This window comes from Camelina sativa, chromosome 9 (assembly GCF_000633955.1).
Source record: "Camelina sativa cultivar DH55 chromosome 9, Cs, whole genome shotgun sequence".
NCBI lineage: Eukaryota > Viridiplantae > Streptophyta > Magnoliopsida > Brassicales > Brassicaceae > Camelina > Camelina sativa.
In genome coordinates this window covers 20,895,737-20,907,754 of record NC_025693.1, presented here as the reverse complement: position 1 = coordinate 20,907,754, position 12,018 = coordinate 20,895,737, and the positions used below count along the sequence as shown (strand labels likewise).

Genomic DNA, 12,018 nt, shown 5'->3' with positions numbered 1-12,018 from the left:
ACTATTTCTCTTCTTTTCAATTAGATTACTGCCAATTTTCTTCCTGGGAGTTCATATTCGAGCTATAATTCATCTCAAGAAACTCTGAGGTCATTGCTGCATAGTGTGGTTAAGGTATGGGAATCAGAATTTCGTTTCATTTTCTTAATTTTGCTGTTTTGCGTATACATGCACATCATTTCTTATGAGCTAATGCTTGTCTGGTACTTCGTTTTCTGTAGGTTCCAGAGATTAAAAATATGGTTGTAGAGCTAAATGGTGTACTGGTCACTCATGCTTTGATAACAGTGCGTGAACTACTTCTCCGATGTGTAAAACATTACTCATGGTACCATCTTTTGCTTTTATGCTAAAAGTTCCAAGTAAGCTGCCTTCTGTTTTTAGATATTATGAACTTGCATAATTGCTCCCTAGGTATGCAATGAGAGCAATCTACATTGCAAAGGGCAGTCCGTTGCTTCCGCCAGCTTTTGCATCCATGTTCGATGATTTTGCATCATCCTCTCTTGATGCCTTTTTTGATCCCTCTCGAGGCTTGGTCAATGTCCCTGGTTTGACAGTGGGTAAGTGATGGATATTATTCTGTATGGATCAAGTCCCAGTTGAGTTGGGATTATAATTCGCTTATATCTGTTGTAGGCACCTTCAAACTCCTCAGCAAATTTATAGACAACAAAGGATTGTCAGGGACAAGACGTTACTTTGGCGATCTTGGGAAAACTGTAAGTACCGTGTAGTATATCACTGTGAAATTCCTAGTTTATTCATTCAACCTCTTATGCAAATACCATTGCAGCTAAGAACAGCTGGATCCAATGTCATCTTTGCTGCTCTCACTGAAATCTCCGACTCTGTTCTGAGAGGTGCAGAAATGAAAGGTGTTGACGGACTGGTGAGGACTCATCTATCTACTTATGATCCGTTAGGCTGAAATTTCATTACCACAATGGTTTTAAAAATATATATATTTTTTCTCTCTTCTGGCAGGTTAGCGGTTTCCACCATGGAATCCTTAAATTGGCAATGGAACCTTCGGTGATAGGAACAGCTTTGATGGAAGGTGGACCTGATAGAACAATTAAGCTTGATCGTAATCCCGGTATTGATGAGGTGATATTTCCTTTCTTGTCTTGTCTTGTACTTTCAAATTAAATATTTGCATTAGAGTAGAGTAGAGTAACTGAGAAAATTCTGACGCATAGAACTTCTTAAATTCTGACATCCCTCTGAATTTTTCTCTATATAACTGAGGGATGTGACGGCTTCCTTATCCTTGTAAAACCTAGGAAAAATAAGCTTCCGGTCACATCTACTAATATCTTCAATTTCTTAGAACTATTGTGACAGATTCTTTCAAGATTTAGTTGTGTATGCTCATATTAACTCCTTGCAGTTATACATCGAAGGATACCTTCAAGCTATGTTGGATACAACGTATAGACAAGAGTATCTCAGAGTCAAAGTCATTGACGATCAGGTAAACAAATTGCCAAAACAATATTTTTCTAACTTAGTTTTGCTATGCAATTCCAAGAAAGGACGTAAACGGTATCATAATTTATCTAAAACATATTCATACCAACCAAAAATCATGAACCCCATATTTCCGTGACTGACCAAACATGTTCACTTATAGGTTTTCCTGAAAAACCTCCCACCAAGCAATTCTCTCATAGATGAGATGATAGACCGTGTTAAAGAATTTCTCGAAAGCAGGGGATTACTCAAAGGAGATCCCTCAAGCTCTCGTCCTCGTCGCCGTCTCCATGGAGACAAGGTTTATTCAAATCCCTTTTCTCTGCATAAGCATAAATTCGACTTGGGGGTGTTTGGTTGATAATAATTCCATTCCATTAGCAATATGATATCTGAGTTTGATTTTGATGGACCCTGAGCCATGTGAATTTATATCTCTATATGATCAGGAATGGAAGATCGGACCAACGTTGATGACATTGTGTGAACATCTATTCGTCAGCTTTGCAATTCGCATACTGAAACAGCACGCCACCAAGGCCATTACAGGTCTTAGGCCAAAGAAAGAAGAAGCAGATGCTGAGACTAGTGACACTGGTTCCAGTAGTGCAATTGTACCGGTAATGAATGAACAGAAGAAGAAGAAAATGAAGTTCATGTGGAAAGCAGGTATTGGGAATTTTGTGGCTTCAGGTATCGTAGCTTACATCGACGGACGTTTGTGCCGACAAATTCCTAATCCAATAGCTCGCCGGATTGTGAGTGGGTTTTTGTTAAGTTTCCTCGATAAAAGCAGTGAACAATAATCACTTCCCTCTGTAATTGTAAATATTCTTCGACAGTAGAACCATTATTATTACTATATAAATAAAAGCAATAAAAATCTCCGTACGTTTTCCTCTTCTCTGCATCAGTCACCTCTTCGACATTGTATTTTTGCGGGTCTGATTTTAGTTTTATGTCTTAACTACTAAATTAGTCGAACCGTTGAAGACATGACAAAACTCTCAAGCTTCATTGTTCTGCTTCTGAACACACAATTACGCGACTTAACATTGGACGATGACACTGCTTTCGTTTCGTCGGAAACGCAAAGGTACAGTATATGGGGGTTTTAAACTTGGCCCCTAAGCGAACACATATAATTGGTCGATTAGAATATATATTTTTTTCAAACAATCATTTATTTTGGTTTTAGTTAATAAGTATTAAAGAAAGGAAATATGTGGCGATGTCAAAAAACCACATTATATAAGTATAGGGATCTGTTTTGCAAATACTTTAATCCTAGTCTTCTTATATTTCCTTTTTCCTAGATACATTGACATTCCATCTCAAATTTGGAAAACTTTTCTCTATATAATCAACTAGTAGTCTCATCTTCCCACATTATTTCCATTAGTCTCTCCTTATTTTCTCTCGCTCTCTCTCTAAATAATCACCGACTAGTCTCTTAACTTTGCGTTTGTTTTTCTTACTCTAAAAACAATGACTTTTTCCGATGATCTCGCACCACCATGTGTGAACAAGAACAATCATCACGTGAAGAGAAGAAGCACAAAAAAGAGAACGATAAGAAGGAAGGAACTCGAAGAATTGATCAGCGCAGCCATAAGAGCCGCTCATGTTGCAAGAGACAAAGGGTTTTACATCGTCTCTCCCGAAGCCATACGATGCGTTAAGATCCTTAGACAGATACGAAGCTTACCTCTAAACGCTCGGGTTATCACCAAGACCGACGGCTTTTCTACTCTTCTATTCCTCTCCAAGAATGGTAACCCTAAAATCCGCTCCGAGTCGCAGTCCGTCATTGATCACTGGAAGGGCATTCTCCAAAACAAAAGTCAATAATGGAAGAGAGAGGACTACGAAGATTTCATCATCAATGGGAGAGAGTATAAAACTAGGGTTTTTTTTGTAAGAAAAGGGTTTAACAAATTTGTAAGAAACTAATGTCTTTGTGTTTATTCGAATTCCAAAGTTTTTACATGTTTGCAGAAGAACCAAATCAATCGTTAATAAACCAAAGTAGCATGCCATGTAACTCAAAAGCAGAGTAATGGGGTAATATGATCAAACTGATAATCATGGGCTAATAAAGAGATGATTAGTTAATACGAGGTCAAAAACATAAAAAAAGAGTAAATAAAGCTTTCTCCTGGTTTATCTCTCGTGCCTCCTCAGCTTTGGTTTTTTTCTTTTTTTTTGTTCGTATAATTTTTTTTAATTTTTTTAATTTTTATTAAAAACTCCGACAAAGAGGCAGTGAGTAGGGGTAGGGCTTTCCTTTTTTTTTTTTCCGACGATTCGTTCCCTCGCGCTTCGTTCCCTCGCGCTTCGTCGTCTGACATCAGCGCACTTTAGCCACCGTCGTCGTTATCATACGCCCACCACCGCCGAAGGTAAATATTGCGCGGCCTTCCTTACACACGGGGGTCCGTTTCGAGCTGATTTGATAAGAGAAAACGAAACCCTAATTCGTCGATTTCCATATCATCTATCTATGCTTCAACCTAGCTCTCTGGTTTATCTCAAAGGATCGAATCTGGAAATTGATTATTTGGTTTTGGTGTTTTTTTTGATTCAGGGGGAGAGAGAGAGATTCTTCGATTGATTTTTCCAATTTTTTGATCAATTCGTCAGTGAAGTAGATCTGAGGCAATAAGACTGCGGACGAATTTGACTGGGAGAGAACCAGATCTAGGTTTTAGGGTTTGATGCGTTGGCGATGTTCAGTGATCGGCGGAAGCGGGATATGGCTAATCATGGAGATGGAAACAAGTACGCGTCTGTGAATCTGAATAAGTCTTATGGCTATCAATCTCATCATCAGTATAATCAATCTGGAGGTTATGGGGCGAACCGAGGGAGAGGAGGAGGAGGAGGTGGTGGTTATGGCGGTGGTGGAGTTGGAGGAGGAGGAGGAGGAGGAGGAGGAAGTATGGTTGTCCTTTCACGGCCAAGAAGCTCGCAAAATGCTGGGCCGAAGCTATCTGTACCACCCCCCTTGAACCTTCCTTCACTCCGTAAGGAGCATGAGCGTGTTGATTCATCTGGTTCGAGCTTTCATTCTGGTGGAGGAATCACTGGGACTGGAACCAGGCCTGCTTCATCTGGTATCGGTTGGAGTAAGCCTGCCGCTACAGCTGCGGATGGTGATACTGCCAACCATACTGCTGAAGGTGTTACCAGGGGGAGTAATGGGTTGAATATCTCCCTTGCTTCTCGTGTTGGTGCTGCTGAACCTATTGAACGAGCTTTTCATCATGTAGAGAAAGTTGCAACTTTGAGGGGTGAAGATTTTCCGTCTCTTAAGGCTTCTCTGCCTTCAGCTTCTGTGTCTGGGCAGAAACAGAAGGAGGGTGTAAATCAGAAACAGAAGCAAGGTACAGGGGAAGAGTTTTCAAAAGAGCCGAGAGGTGTCTCTGGTAGTGGCAGTTCACTTGTAGATATGAGGCCTCAAAACCAGTCTGGGCGTAGCCGCCTCGGTAATGAGCTCAGCGAGAGTCCTAGTTTCTCAGATGGATTACATTCATCTGAACAAGTGAGGAAAAAGGATTATTTTCCAGGGCCACTGCCTCTTGTTCGTTTGGCACCACGCTCTGATTGGGCTGATGATGAGCGTGACACTAGTCATGGCTTAAGAGATCGGGACAGAGATCATGGCTACTCAAAGAATGAACCTTTTTGGGATAGGGGTTTTGATCTTCCGAAGACTCATGTCCTGCCCCAAAAGCATGCTACACCTAATTCTTTTGACAAACCAGGGCAGCGTGAAAATGAACCTGTGAAGTCCTCTATGACTCAAGTAAGACCAGTTAGTGGAGGAGGAAGGGAGGCCAACGCTTGGAGAGTCTCCGCACCACTCCAAAATGAAGGTGCAAATAATAGTAAAAATATATATGGAGCAAGGCCGTCTAGTAGGGGCAGAGAAGCTGCTAAGAAAAGTAACTACGTCTCGTCATCATCAAGGGAAAATGTTTGGAATAATTCTGGAGCTAGAGAGGCTCCATATCAGCATGGAGGAAGACAGCCATGGAATAATAATATGGATAGCTACAGCAACAGAGGAACATTTAACCGGGACGGGTATGGAATGGAACATCAAAATAGGTACGGAACAAACTCAACTAGTATAAGTCTGCTTACTTGTTGTAACAAGATTTTCCTAATTGATGCTCTTTATATTAACTTCTTGCAGGGATAATCGTCCCTTCTTCAAAAGTGACAAACCTCATGTGGAAGATCCTTTCATAAAAGACTTTGGTGACTCTGGATTTGATGTCCATGATCCATTCCCAGTGCTTGGTGTTGCTAAGAAGAAGAAAGAGGCTTTAAAGCAAACAGAGTTTCATGATCCTGTCAGGGAGTCATTTGAGGCTGAACTTGAACGAGTTCAAAAGGTGCAGGAAGAGGAACGCCGGCGGATCATTGAGGAACAGGAAAGGGTGATAGAACTAGCTCGAACCGAAGAAGAAGAGAAACTGCGGCAGGCTCGCGAACAAGATGAGCAGCAAAGAAGATTAGAAGAAGAGGCTAGAGAAGCTGCTTTCAGAAACGAGCAGGAGAGAGTAGAGGCTGCAAGGAGGGCAGAAGAGTTGAGAAAGTCAAAAGAAGAGGAGAAACATAGGTTGCTCATGGAGGAAGAAAGGAGGAAGCAGGCTGCTAAGCAAAAGCTTCTAGAGTTGGAAGAAAAAATATCCAGGAGACAGGCCGAAGCTGCCAAAGGTTGCAGCAGCTCTTCAACCGTTTCAGAGGATAAATTCTTAGATATTGTTAAAGAAAAAGAGTCTGCAGATGTTGTTGACTGGGAAGACAGCGAAAGAATGGTGGATAGAATTACTACGTCATCAACTTCAGATCTACCAGTGCCCATTAGATCTTTTGAGAACAATGCCGCTTCTCAATTTTCTAGAGACGGCTCTTTTGGGTTCCCTGATAGACAAAAGCCTACTTGGAGAAAGGAAGATATTGAGAGTGGAAGCAATTCGAGATTTGTTCCACAAAATATGGAGAATGTTCCACATAGCCCACAAGAAGAGTTCTTTGGTACAACTGGATATCTCAGTGCCCCTTCCTACTTCAAACCTGGATTCCCAGAGCATTCAATTGATCAGAGTTGGAGAATTCCTGGAGATGGAAGGACCCATGCTAGGAATTATGGGATGGAATCTGAATCTCGTGAAAGTTTTGGAGAGCAATATGGTGAACCTGGATGGGGACAAAACCATGGCCGTGCACGCCATGGTCCATACCCTACTTATCCTGAAAAGTTGTACCAAAATCCGGAGGGAGATGACTATTATCCTTTTGGAAGACCAAGGTATTCAGTAAGGCAGCCACGTGTTCTTCCCCCTCCCCAGGAGTCTAGGCAGAAGCCGTCCTTTAGAAGTGGTGAGGGTGAGCATCCTGGTCCCTCAACTTCTGTTGGAGGGATTAATTATAACCATACAGGTAGGACTAATTCGACCGTTCTAGCCAGTTATATAGGGGATCTTCAAGATCATCATGTGCTGCCTGGAAGTGGTATCGATGAACATCATCAGTTTGATAGCAAGCTGACTGGAAGATGTGACTCACAGTCTTCACTTTCCGTCACTAGCCCACCTGATTCCCCCGTTCACCTCTCTCATGATGACTTGGATGAATCAGCAGATGCATCTGTCTTAGCTACATCCAGAAAGGGAGAAGATACTGGTTTACTAGAGAAGAGGGGAGCACCAAATATTCCTAGTGACACTGGAAAGGATAGTTTGATGATTGCTACAGGCTCTGTGTCTTGTTGGGATAATGAAGAGTGGACTCTTGATAGTAATGAACGGTTGCAGGAACAAGAAGAATACGATGAAGATGAAGATGGATACCAGGAGGATGATAAAATACACGGGGTAGATGAGAACATAGATCTCGCTGAAGAGTTAGAAGAAATGCATCTTGAGGATAAGGACTCTAATCTAGTCTTAGGCTTTAATGAAGGAGTGGAGGTTGAAATACCCAGCGATGACTTTGAAAAATGTCAACAGAACTCCGAAGCTACATTTCCACTTACTCAGCAAAGTGTCGATTCTTTAGATAATGAAAGACCTTCTATTGAGAAAAGCCGTGGTGAACAAGCCGCCCAACCTGTTGAAGTTTCTGATCCGTTGAGCATGCATAATATGTCTATGAACTTCCAGGGTGCTGAAACCATGACGCAGAACTTGCCAATTCACCAAAATAATGGTCGGCAGTCATTTGAGGTGGCCAATAAAGTAGGCTCCACAAGTAACTCAACCGTTTCTACTCATCCTGTCATACCCCCTCACAGCACTAGTCTGCATCCATCATCTCTTCAGACAGCTATTCCTCCTGTATCTACGACATCAGCACAGATGGAGGAGCCTGTTAAGTTTCAGTTTGGTTTGTTTTCTGGTCCCTCGCTGATACCGTCTCCTTTCCCTGCCATACAGATTGGTTCCATCCAAATGCCACTTCCTCTTCATCCCCAATTTGGTTCCTCGCTTACCCATATGCAACAGCCCCAGTCTCCTATCATTCAGTTTGGTCAATTACGATATACATCCCCAATATCCCAAGGGGTGCTGCCACCACCACATCATTCAGTTATCCAAGGGAATGGTTTATCGACTTATGCTTTGAATCAGAATCCTGGATTCTCGGCGACTGTTCAGCCTGCTCAAGGAAATTCGGGTAACCTGATTGCTAGAAATGCAGCAACCTCTGTCTCAAACCCTCAGCTTAGTGTTCTTAGAAGACCGACGAATGTTTCTGATGGGGGCACACTGAAGAATGCTAATAAATCTCCAGTGGGAGCGAGCATTGAGGCTGCTGTGTTACCTCAAAAGCAGCCGGAGTTGTCTGGTAAGTCGCAATTACCTTCTCGAAAGATGAGTCATGGAAAATCAAATTTTGTTGAAAGACAATCAGGATACCAAGTCCAATCCGACACTACTGCAGTTAGAAATTCTGGCATGCGCTCATCAGGTACTGCTGAGGTTTCTCGGGTAGATTCCAGTGGTAATAGAAGATATCGGCGTCAGAGGGTTGAATTTAGAGTTCGGGAATCAAACTGGCCATCTTCTGAGGACAATCGAAATGGCAATGGAAGGGCTCACAATTCTACAAAAAACGGGAGTAGAAAATATGTTGTGTCCAACAAGTTCCAGAAACAAGCCTTGGATAGCTCAGTGTCCGGTTTGAATGCTATGCAGAAAACAATAAGTGGGGGTTCATATGAGAATAGACTTGGGAAAGATGCTGTCGTGAAGAATCCACTGAGTCCAAATTCTGGACAAGCAAACCTTAAAAGAAATATGATTTCTGAAAAGGAAATTGATGCACCTTTGCAGAGTGGAATTGTTCGCGTCTTTGAGCAACATGGCATTGAAGGTCCTAGTGACGATGATGATTTTATTGAGGTAAGATCAAAAAGGCAAATGCTTAATGATCGCCGTGAACAGAGAGAAAAGGAAATCAAGGAAAAGTCTCAGGCATCCAAGGTTCTGATGCATTCTAAAAACTCTAGTATTCTACTTCTGAATTGTTACAATGTCTGAGGTAGTTCTCACTAAAAGTGAAGTTGTTTTCTTGCAGGCATCCCGAAAACCTCGTTCAACTTTCCAGAACAGTACTACTGCAGCCAGGTCCAACAGAAGTCCACCAGCTGGCCGAGTTACGAACAATAAGCAATATAATCCCGTCTCCAACAGACAGCTGTTAGCACCAATTGGCACACCCTCCCCTAAAACAGATTCCCATGCTGATGAAAAATCTGGGAGCAACAAGTACATTCCTCTATTTGATCAACTGAAATGCTTGTTTTTGCAGAGATAGCTCCCCTCTGGTTATGTTTTTTACCTTCTAATTCATTTTGCAGGTCCGCTCAGGCAAGTAGTGCTCTTCCAGTTATACCCAAAAATGATCAGAATCCAGCGTCAGGTTTAGTATTCAGCAACAAGAAGGTGCTGGATAATAGTCATACATCTGTGGGGACTTGGGGTAACCAACTCACCTATCAGCCGGTGAGTATATATTGCTCAAGGTTTCGCTAACTTGTTTTGACTTGGGATCCTGCAAAAATCGTAAATAGACATCCAACAAAAAGAAAGATTTCTATATGAATTGATAGAATGGTTTACTGAAAACGTGAAGAGTAGGAATTTACAAAGAAAGTCATAGTAGGTAAAATAAGTAGTTTTTGACTCTTTCTCTACCTCCAGTCACGGATTGTACCTATGCAAGTTTCTGAAGCCTTTTGATATTACCTTGTAGGTTATGGCCCTTACCCAGAGTCAGCTTGATGAAGCCATGAAACCCGTATCTCTTCTTTCATGTGTTTCTGTTGAAAATGGTGCCAACCGAATTAGCGAGCCGAATCCGACACCAATATCTGTCGTGCCAAAGAACAGTACTTTTTCAAGCAGCACAATTCCAATAAATTCATTGCTTGCCGAGGGCAAAATTCAATTTGGTGAGTTGCTGGCCGGAATACCTCGATTGTCACTTTTGAAGTGATTCGTCTTTGCATTTAAATGATGCATCTTTTCTTCTCTATTAGGTGCAGTTACATCTTCCACTGTTATCCCTCCCTGTGGTGGGCGTACGGAGAACGATAGCTCTTTATATTTTGAAAAAGATAATAAACATTGCAATCCATCATCCACTGGCATGGAGATTTGTGAAGCAGAAGCCGAAGCCGCTGCTTCAGCTATTGCTGTTGCAGCCATAACTAATGATGAAACCGGTGGGAATGCCTTGAGTACTGGCCCTGTATTACCTGCTGAAACCAAAATTTACGGAGGAACAGAGTTAGACGATGGGTCAGCCAGTGGTAATATTTGCTTTCTGTCGGGTTTATGCATATTCCCAAATGGTTATTTGTTGTCTAAAGTAATTTCTTTCGCTTTGACAGGTACTGTTGGTGGGGAGCCTAGTCTATCAAAAGCTGAAGAGTCTCTCATTGTTTCTCTCCCTGCAGATCTTTCAGTGGACACCCCAATCTCTCTGTGGCCACCAGTTCCAAGTCCACACAATTCAAACCAAATGATCACTCACTTCCCGCCAGGCCCTCCTCATTACCCTTTCTTTGATGTGAACCCCATGTTAAGAGGACCCATCTATGCTTTTGGCCCGCACCATGACGCAGGAGCAAACCAATCACAGTCCCAGAAAGGTCCAGGAACAGTTTCTGGTCCACCTACGACCTGGCAGCAGCAGGGTCATTCAGGAGTAGATTCATTCTATGCTCCTCCTGCTGGTTTCACGGGTCCTTTCCTAACCCCACCCGGTACTATTCCTGGCGTTCAGGGCCCTCCTCACATGTTCGTTTATAACCACTTTGCACCCGTTGGACAGTTTGGCGGGTTGAGTTTCATGGGCACAACTTACATCCCATCTGGAAAACAACCAGATTGGAAACACAACCCAATCGTGTCTTCTTCTCCGGTTGGAGGAGATGGTGATGTAAACAATCCAAATGTGGCCTCCATGCAATGTAACATTGTGCCTGCGCCTCTTCAGCACCTCCCTATGCCAATGTTTGACCCATCCTCTTTCCAGGTATTTGATCCCATCATTATGGTTTCCAACAATGCTAAGTAAAATCAGAATCCAGTGACTTCATATTAATTTTCATACAGTCTTCTTCTCAGGAGATGCCTGTCCGAGCACGGTGGCCTTACATGCCATTTTCGGGTCCTCCAACAATGCAAATGCAGAAACAGCAGGAAGCAGCAGATGGCTCCAATCTTCCATCACCTCAGTTTAACAACAGCATGCTTCCTCCTCCTCCTAGTAGATATCCCAACATGCAAGCATCCACAGCGGCAGATGCAATGGTGGAGTCCTCAAATGCTTACAGTTCCACTTCTTGTGCTCCACCTCCAAAGGCCACCACCACCTTGTCTGATCCCAACAGTAACAACACTCAGAATCCAACTGGTCCTGGCTTCAAGCCACCAGCACAACAACAACAATCTTCTCAGGAGAAGATCACGCCGTCTCAGCATGGCGGTGGGTCTAGCCACCACCACCAACAACACCAGCACAACCGGAGGTCAGGCTTCCATGGCAGAAACCAACCCATGGCAAGAGAGAGAGGTTTTCCGAACAACCCAAAGGTCAAGCAGATCTATGTGGCTAAGCAGACTGGTAACAGCAACGCCTCTGCTTCCTCCACCACCAACACTTCCCCCTCAATTTGATGATTCTTCCCCATCCAGGTCCGTTCAGATATGTAAAACTCTTTCCAATAACCCAACCAGCTTTGGCTTCATAAGAAGATCTGGATTTTTTATAAATCAATTTTCCCATACTTCCATTAGCTTTTCATTTTCTTTTTTGTTCTCGTTAGATAATTAGATTTTGTCGATGTTGGTAAAATATTGCCGTGAGGTTTTCGGTGTAGAATACCCAATTCACGGCTCCAATGTATCTGTTGTCAACATTATCTTATCTTCTTCAAAATAGTTACACTTATTGAACTAATAATATTCTATATTTTACTTTAGTGAAATTCATTTTATAGTCCATCGCAAATTATAT

At 42.5% G+C, this 12,018-nt stretch overlaps 3 protein-coding genes across 5 annotated transcripts in view; all 3 read left to right on the top strand.

Annotated features, from left to right (window-relative positions):
* Positions 1 to 2,378, top strand: part of LOC104715511 — a 17,210-nt gene extending 14,832 nt beyond the window's left edge. The window contains exons 28-35 of the mRNA XM_010432909.2: positions 222 to 328; positions 415 to 563; positions 640 to 722; positions 797 to 892; positions 988 to 1,110; positions 1,394 to 1,477; positions 1,637 to 1,777; positions 1,926 to 2,378. Of these exons, the coding sequence (XP_010431211.1) occupies positions 222 to 328; positions 415 to 563; positions 640 to 722; positions 797 to 892; positions 988 to 1,110; positions 1,394 to 1,477; positions 1,637 to 1,777; positions 1,926 to 2,282 (1,140 nt within the window). The 3' untranslated portion in view covers positions 2,283 to 2,378. The remainder of the gene's footprint in view (positions 1 to 221; positions 329 to 414; positions 564 to 639; positions 723 to 796; positions 893 to 987; positions 1,111 to 1,393; positions 1,478 to 1,636; positions 1,778 to 1,925) is intronic.
* On the top strand, positions 2,928 to 3,327 carry LOC104715510. The gene has a single exon (XM_010432908.1). It carries the CDS (start codon positions 2,965 to 2,967, stop codon positions 3,325 to 3,327), a length of 363 nt encoding a protein of 120 aa, XP_010431210.1. The 5' UTR covers positions 2,928 to 2,964.
* On the top strand, positions 3,691 to 11,981 carry LOC104711579. 3 transcript variants are annotated; one of them, XM_010428280.2, is made up of 9 exons: positions 3,691 to 3,878; positions 4,064 to 5,589; positions 5,678 to 8,975; positions 9,070 to 9,260; positions 9,353 to 9,497; positions 9,748 to 9,946; positions 10,034 to 10,306; positions 10,388 to 11,034; positions 11,127 to 11,981. In XM_010428280.2, exons 2-9 carry the CDS (start codon positions 4,205 to 4,207, stop codon positions 11,676 to 11,678), a joined length of 6,690 nt encoding a protein of 2,229 aa, XP_010426582.1. In that variant the 5' UTR covers positions 3,691 to 3,878; positions 4,064 to 4,204; the 3' UTR covers positions 11,679 to 11,981. The 3 variants fall into 3 exon arrangements, with proteins under 3 accessions (XP_010426582.1, XP_010426581.1, XP_010426583.1); XM_010428279.2 differs by having other exon boundaries at positions 3,692 to 3,878; positions 11,115 to 11,981; XM_010428281.2 differs by lacking the exon at positions 3,691 to 3,878 and having other exon boundaries at positions 4,064 to 4,379; positions 4,508 to 5,589; positions 11,115 to 11,981.

Excerpts from the sequence above, each read along its gene's own strand:
- LOC104711579 (XM_010428279.2), top strand. The coding sequence starts at position 4,205 with ATGTTCAGTGATCGGCGGAAGCGGGATATGGCTAATCATGGAGATGGA. Across the intron at positions 8,976-9,069 it reads AAAAGTCTCAGGCATCCAAG|GCATCCCGAAAACCTCGTTC; the intron begins GTTCTGATGCAT and ends GTTTTCTTGCAG. Across the intron at positions 9,498-9,747 it reads ACCAACTCACCTATCAGCCG|GTTATGGCCCTTACCCAGAG; the intron begins GTGAGTATATAT and ends ATTACCTTGTAG.
- LOC104715510 (XM_010432908.1), top strand. The coding sequence starts at position 2,965 with ATGACTTTTTCCGATGATCTCGCACCACCATGTGTGAACAAGAACAAT.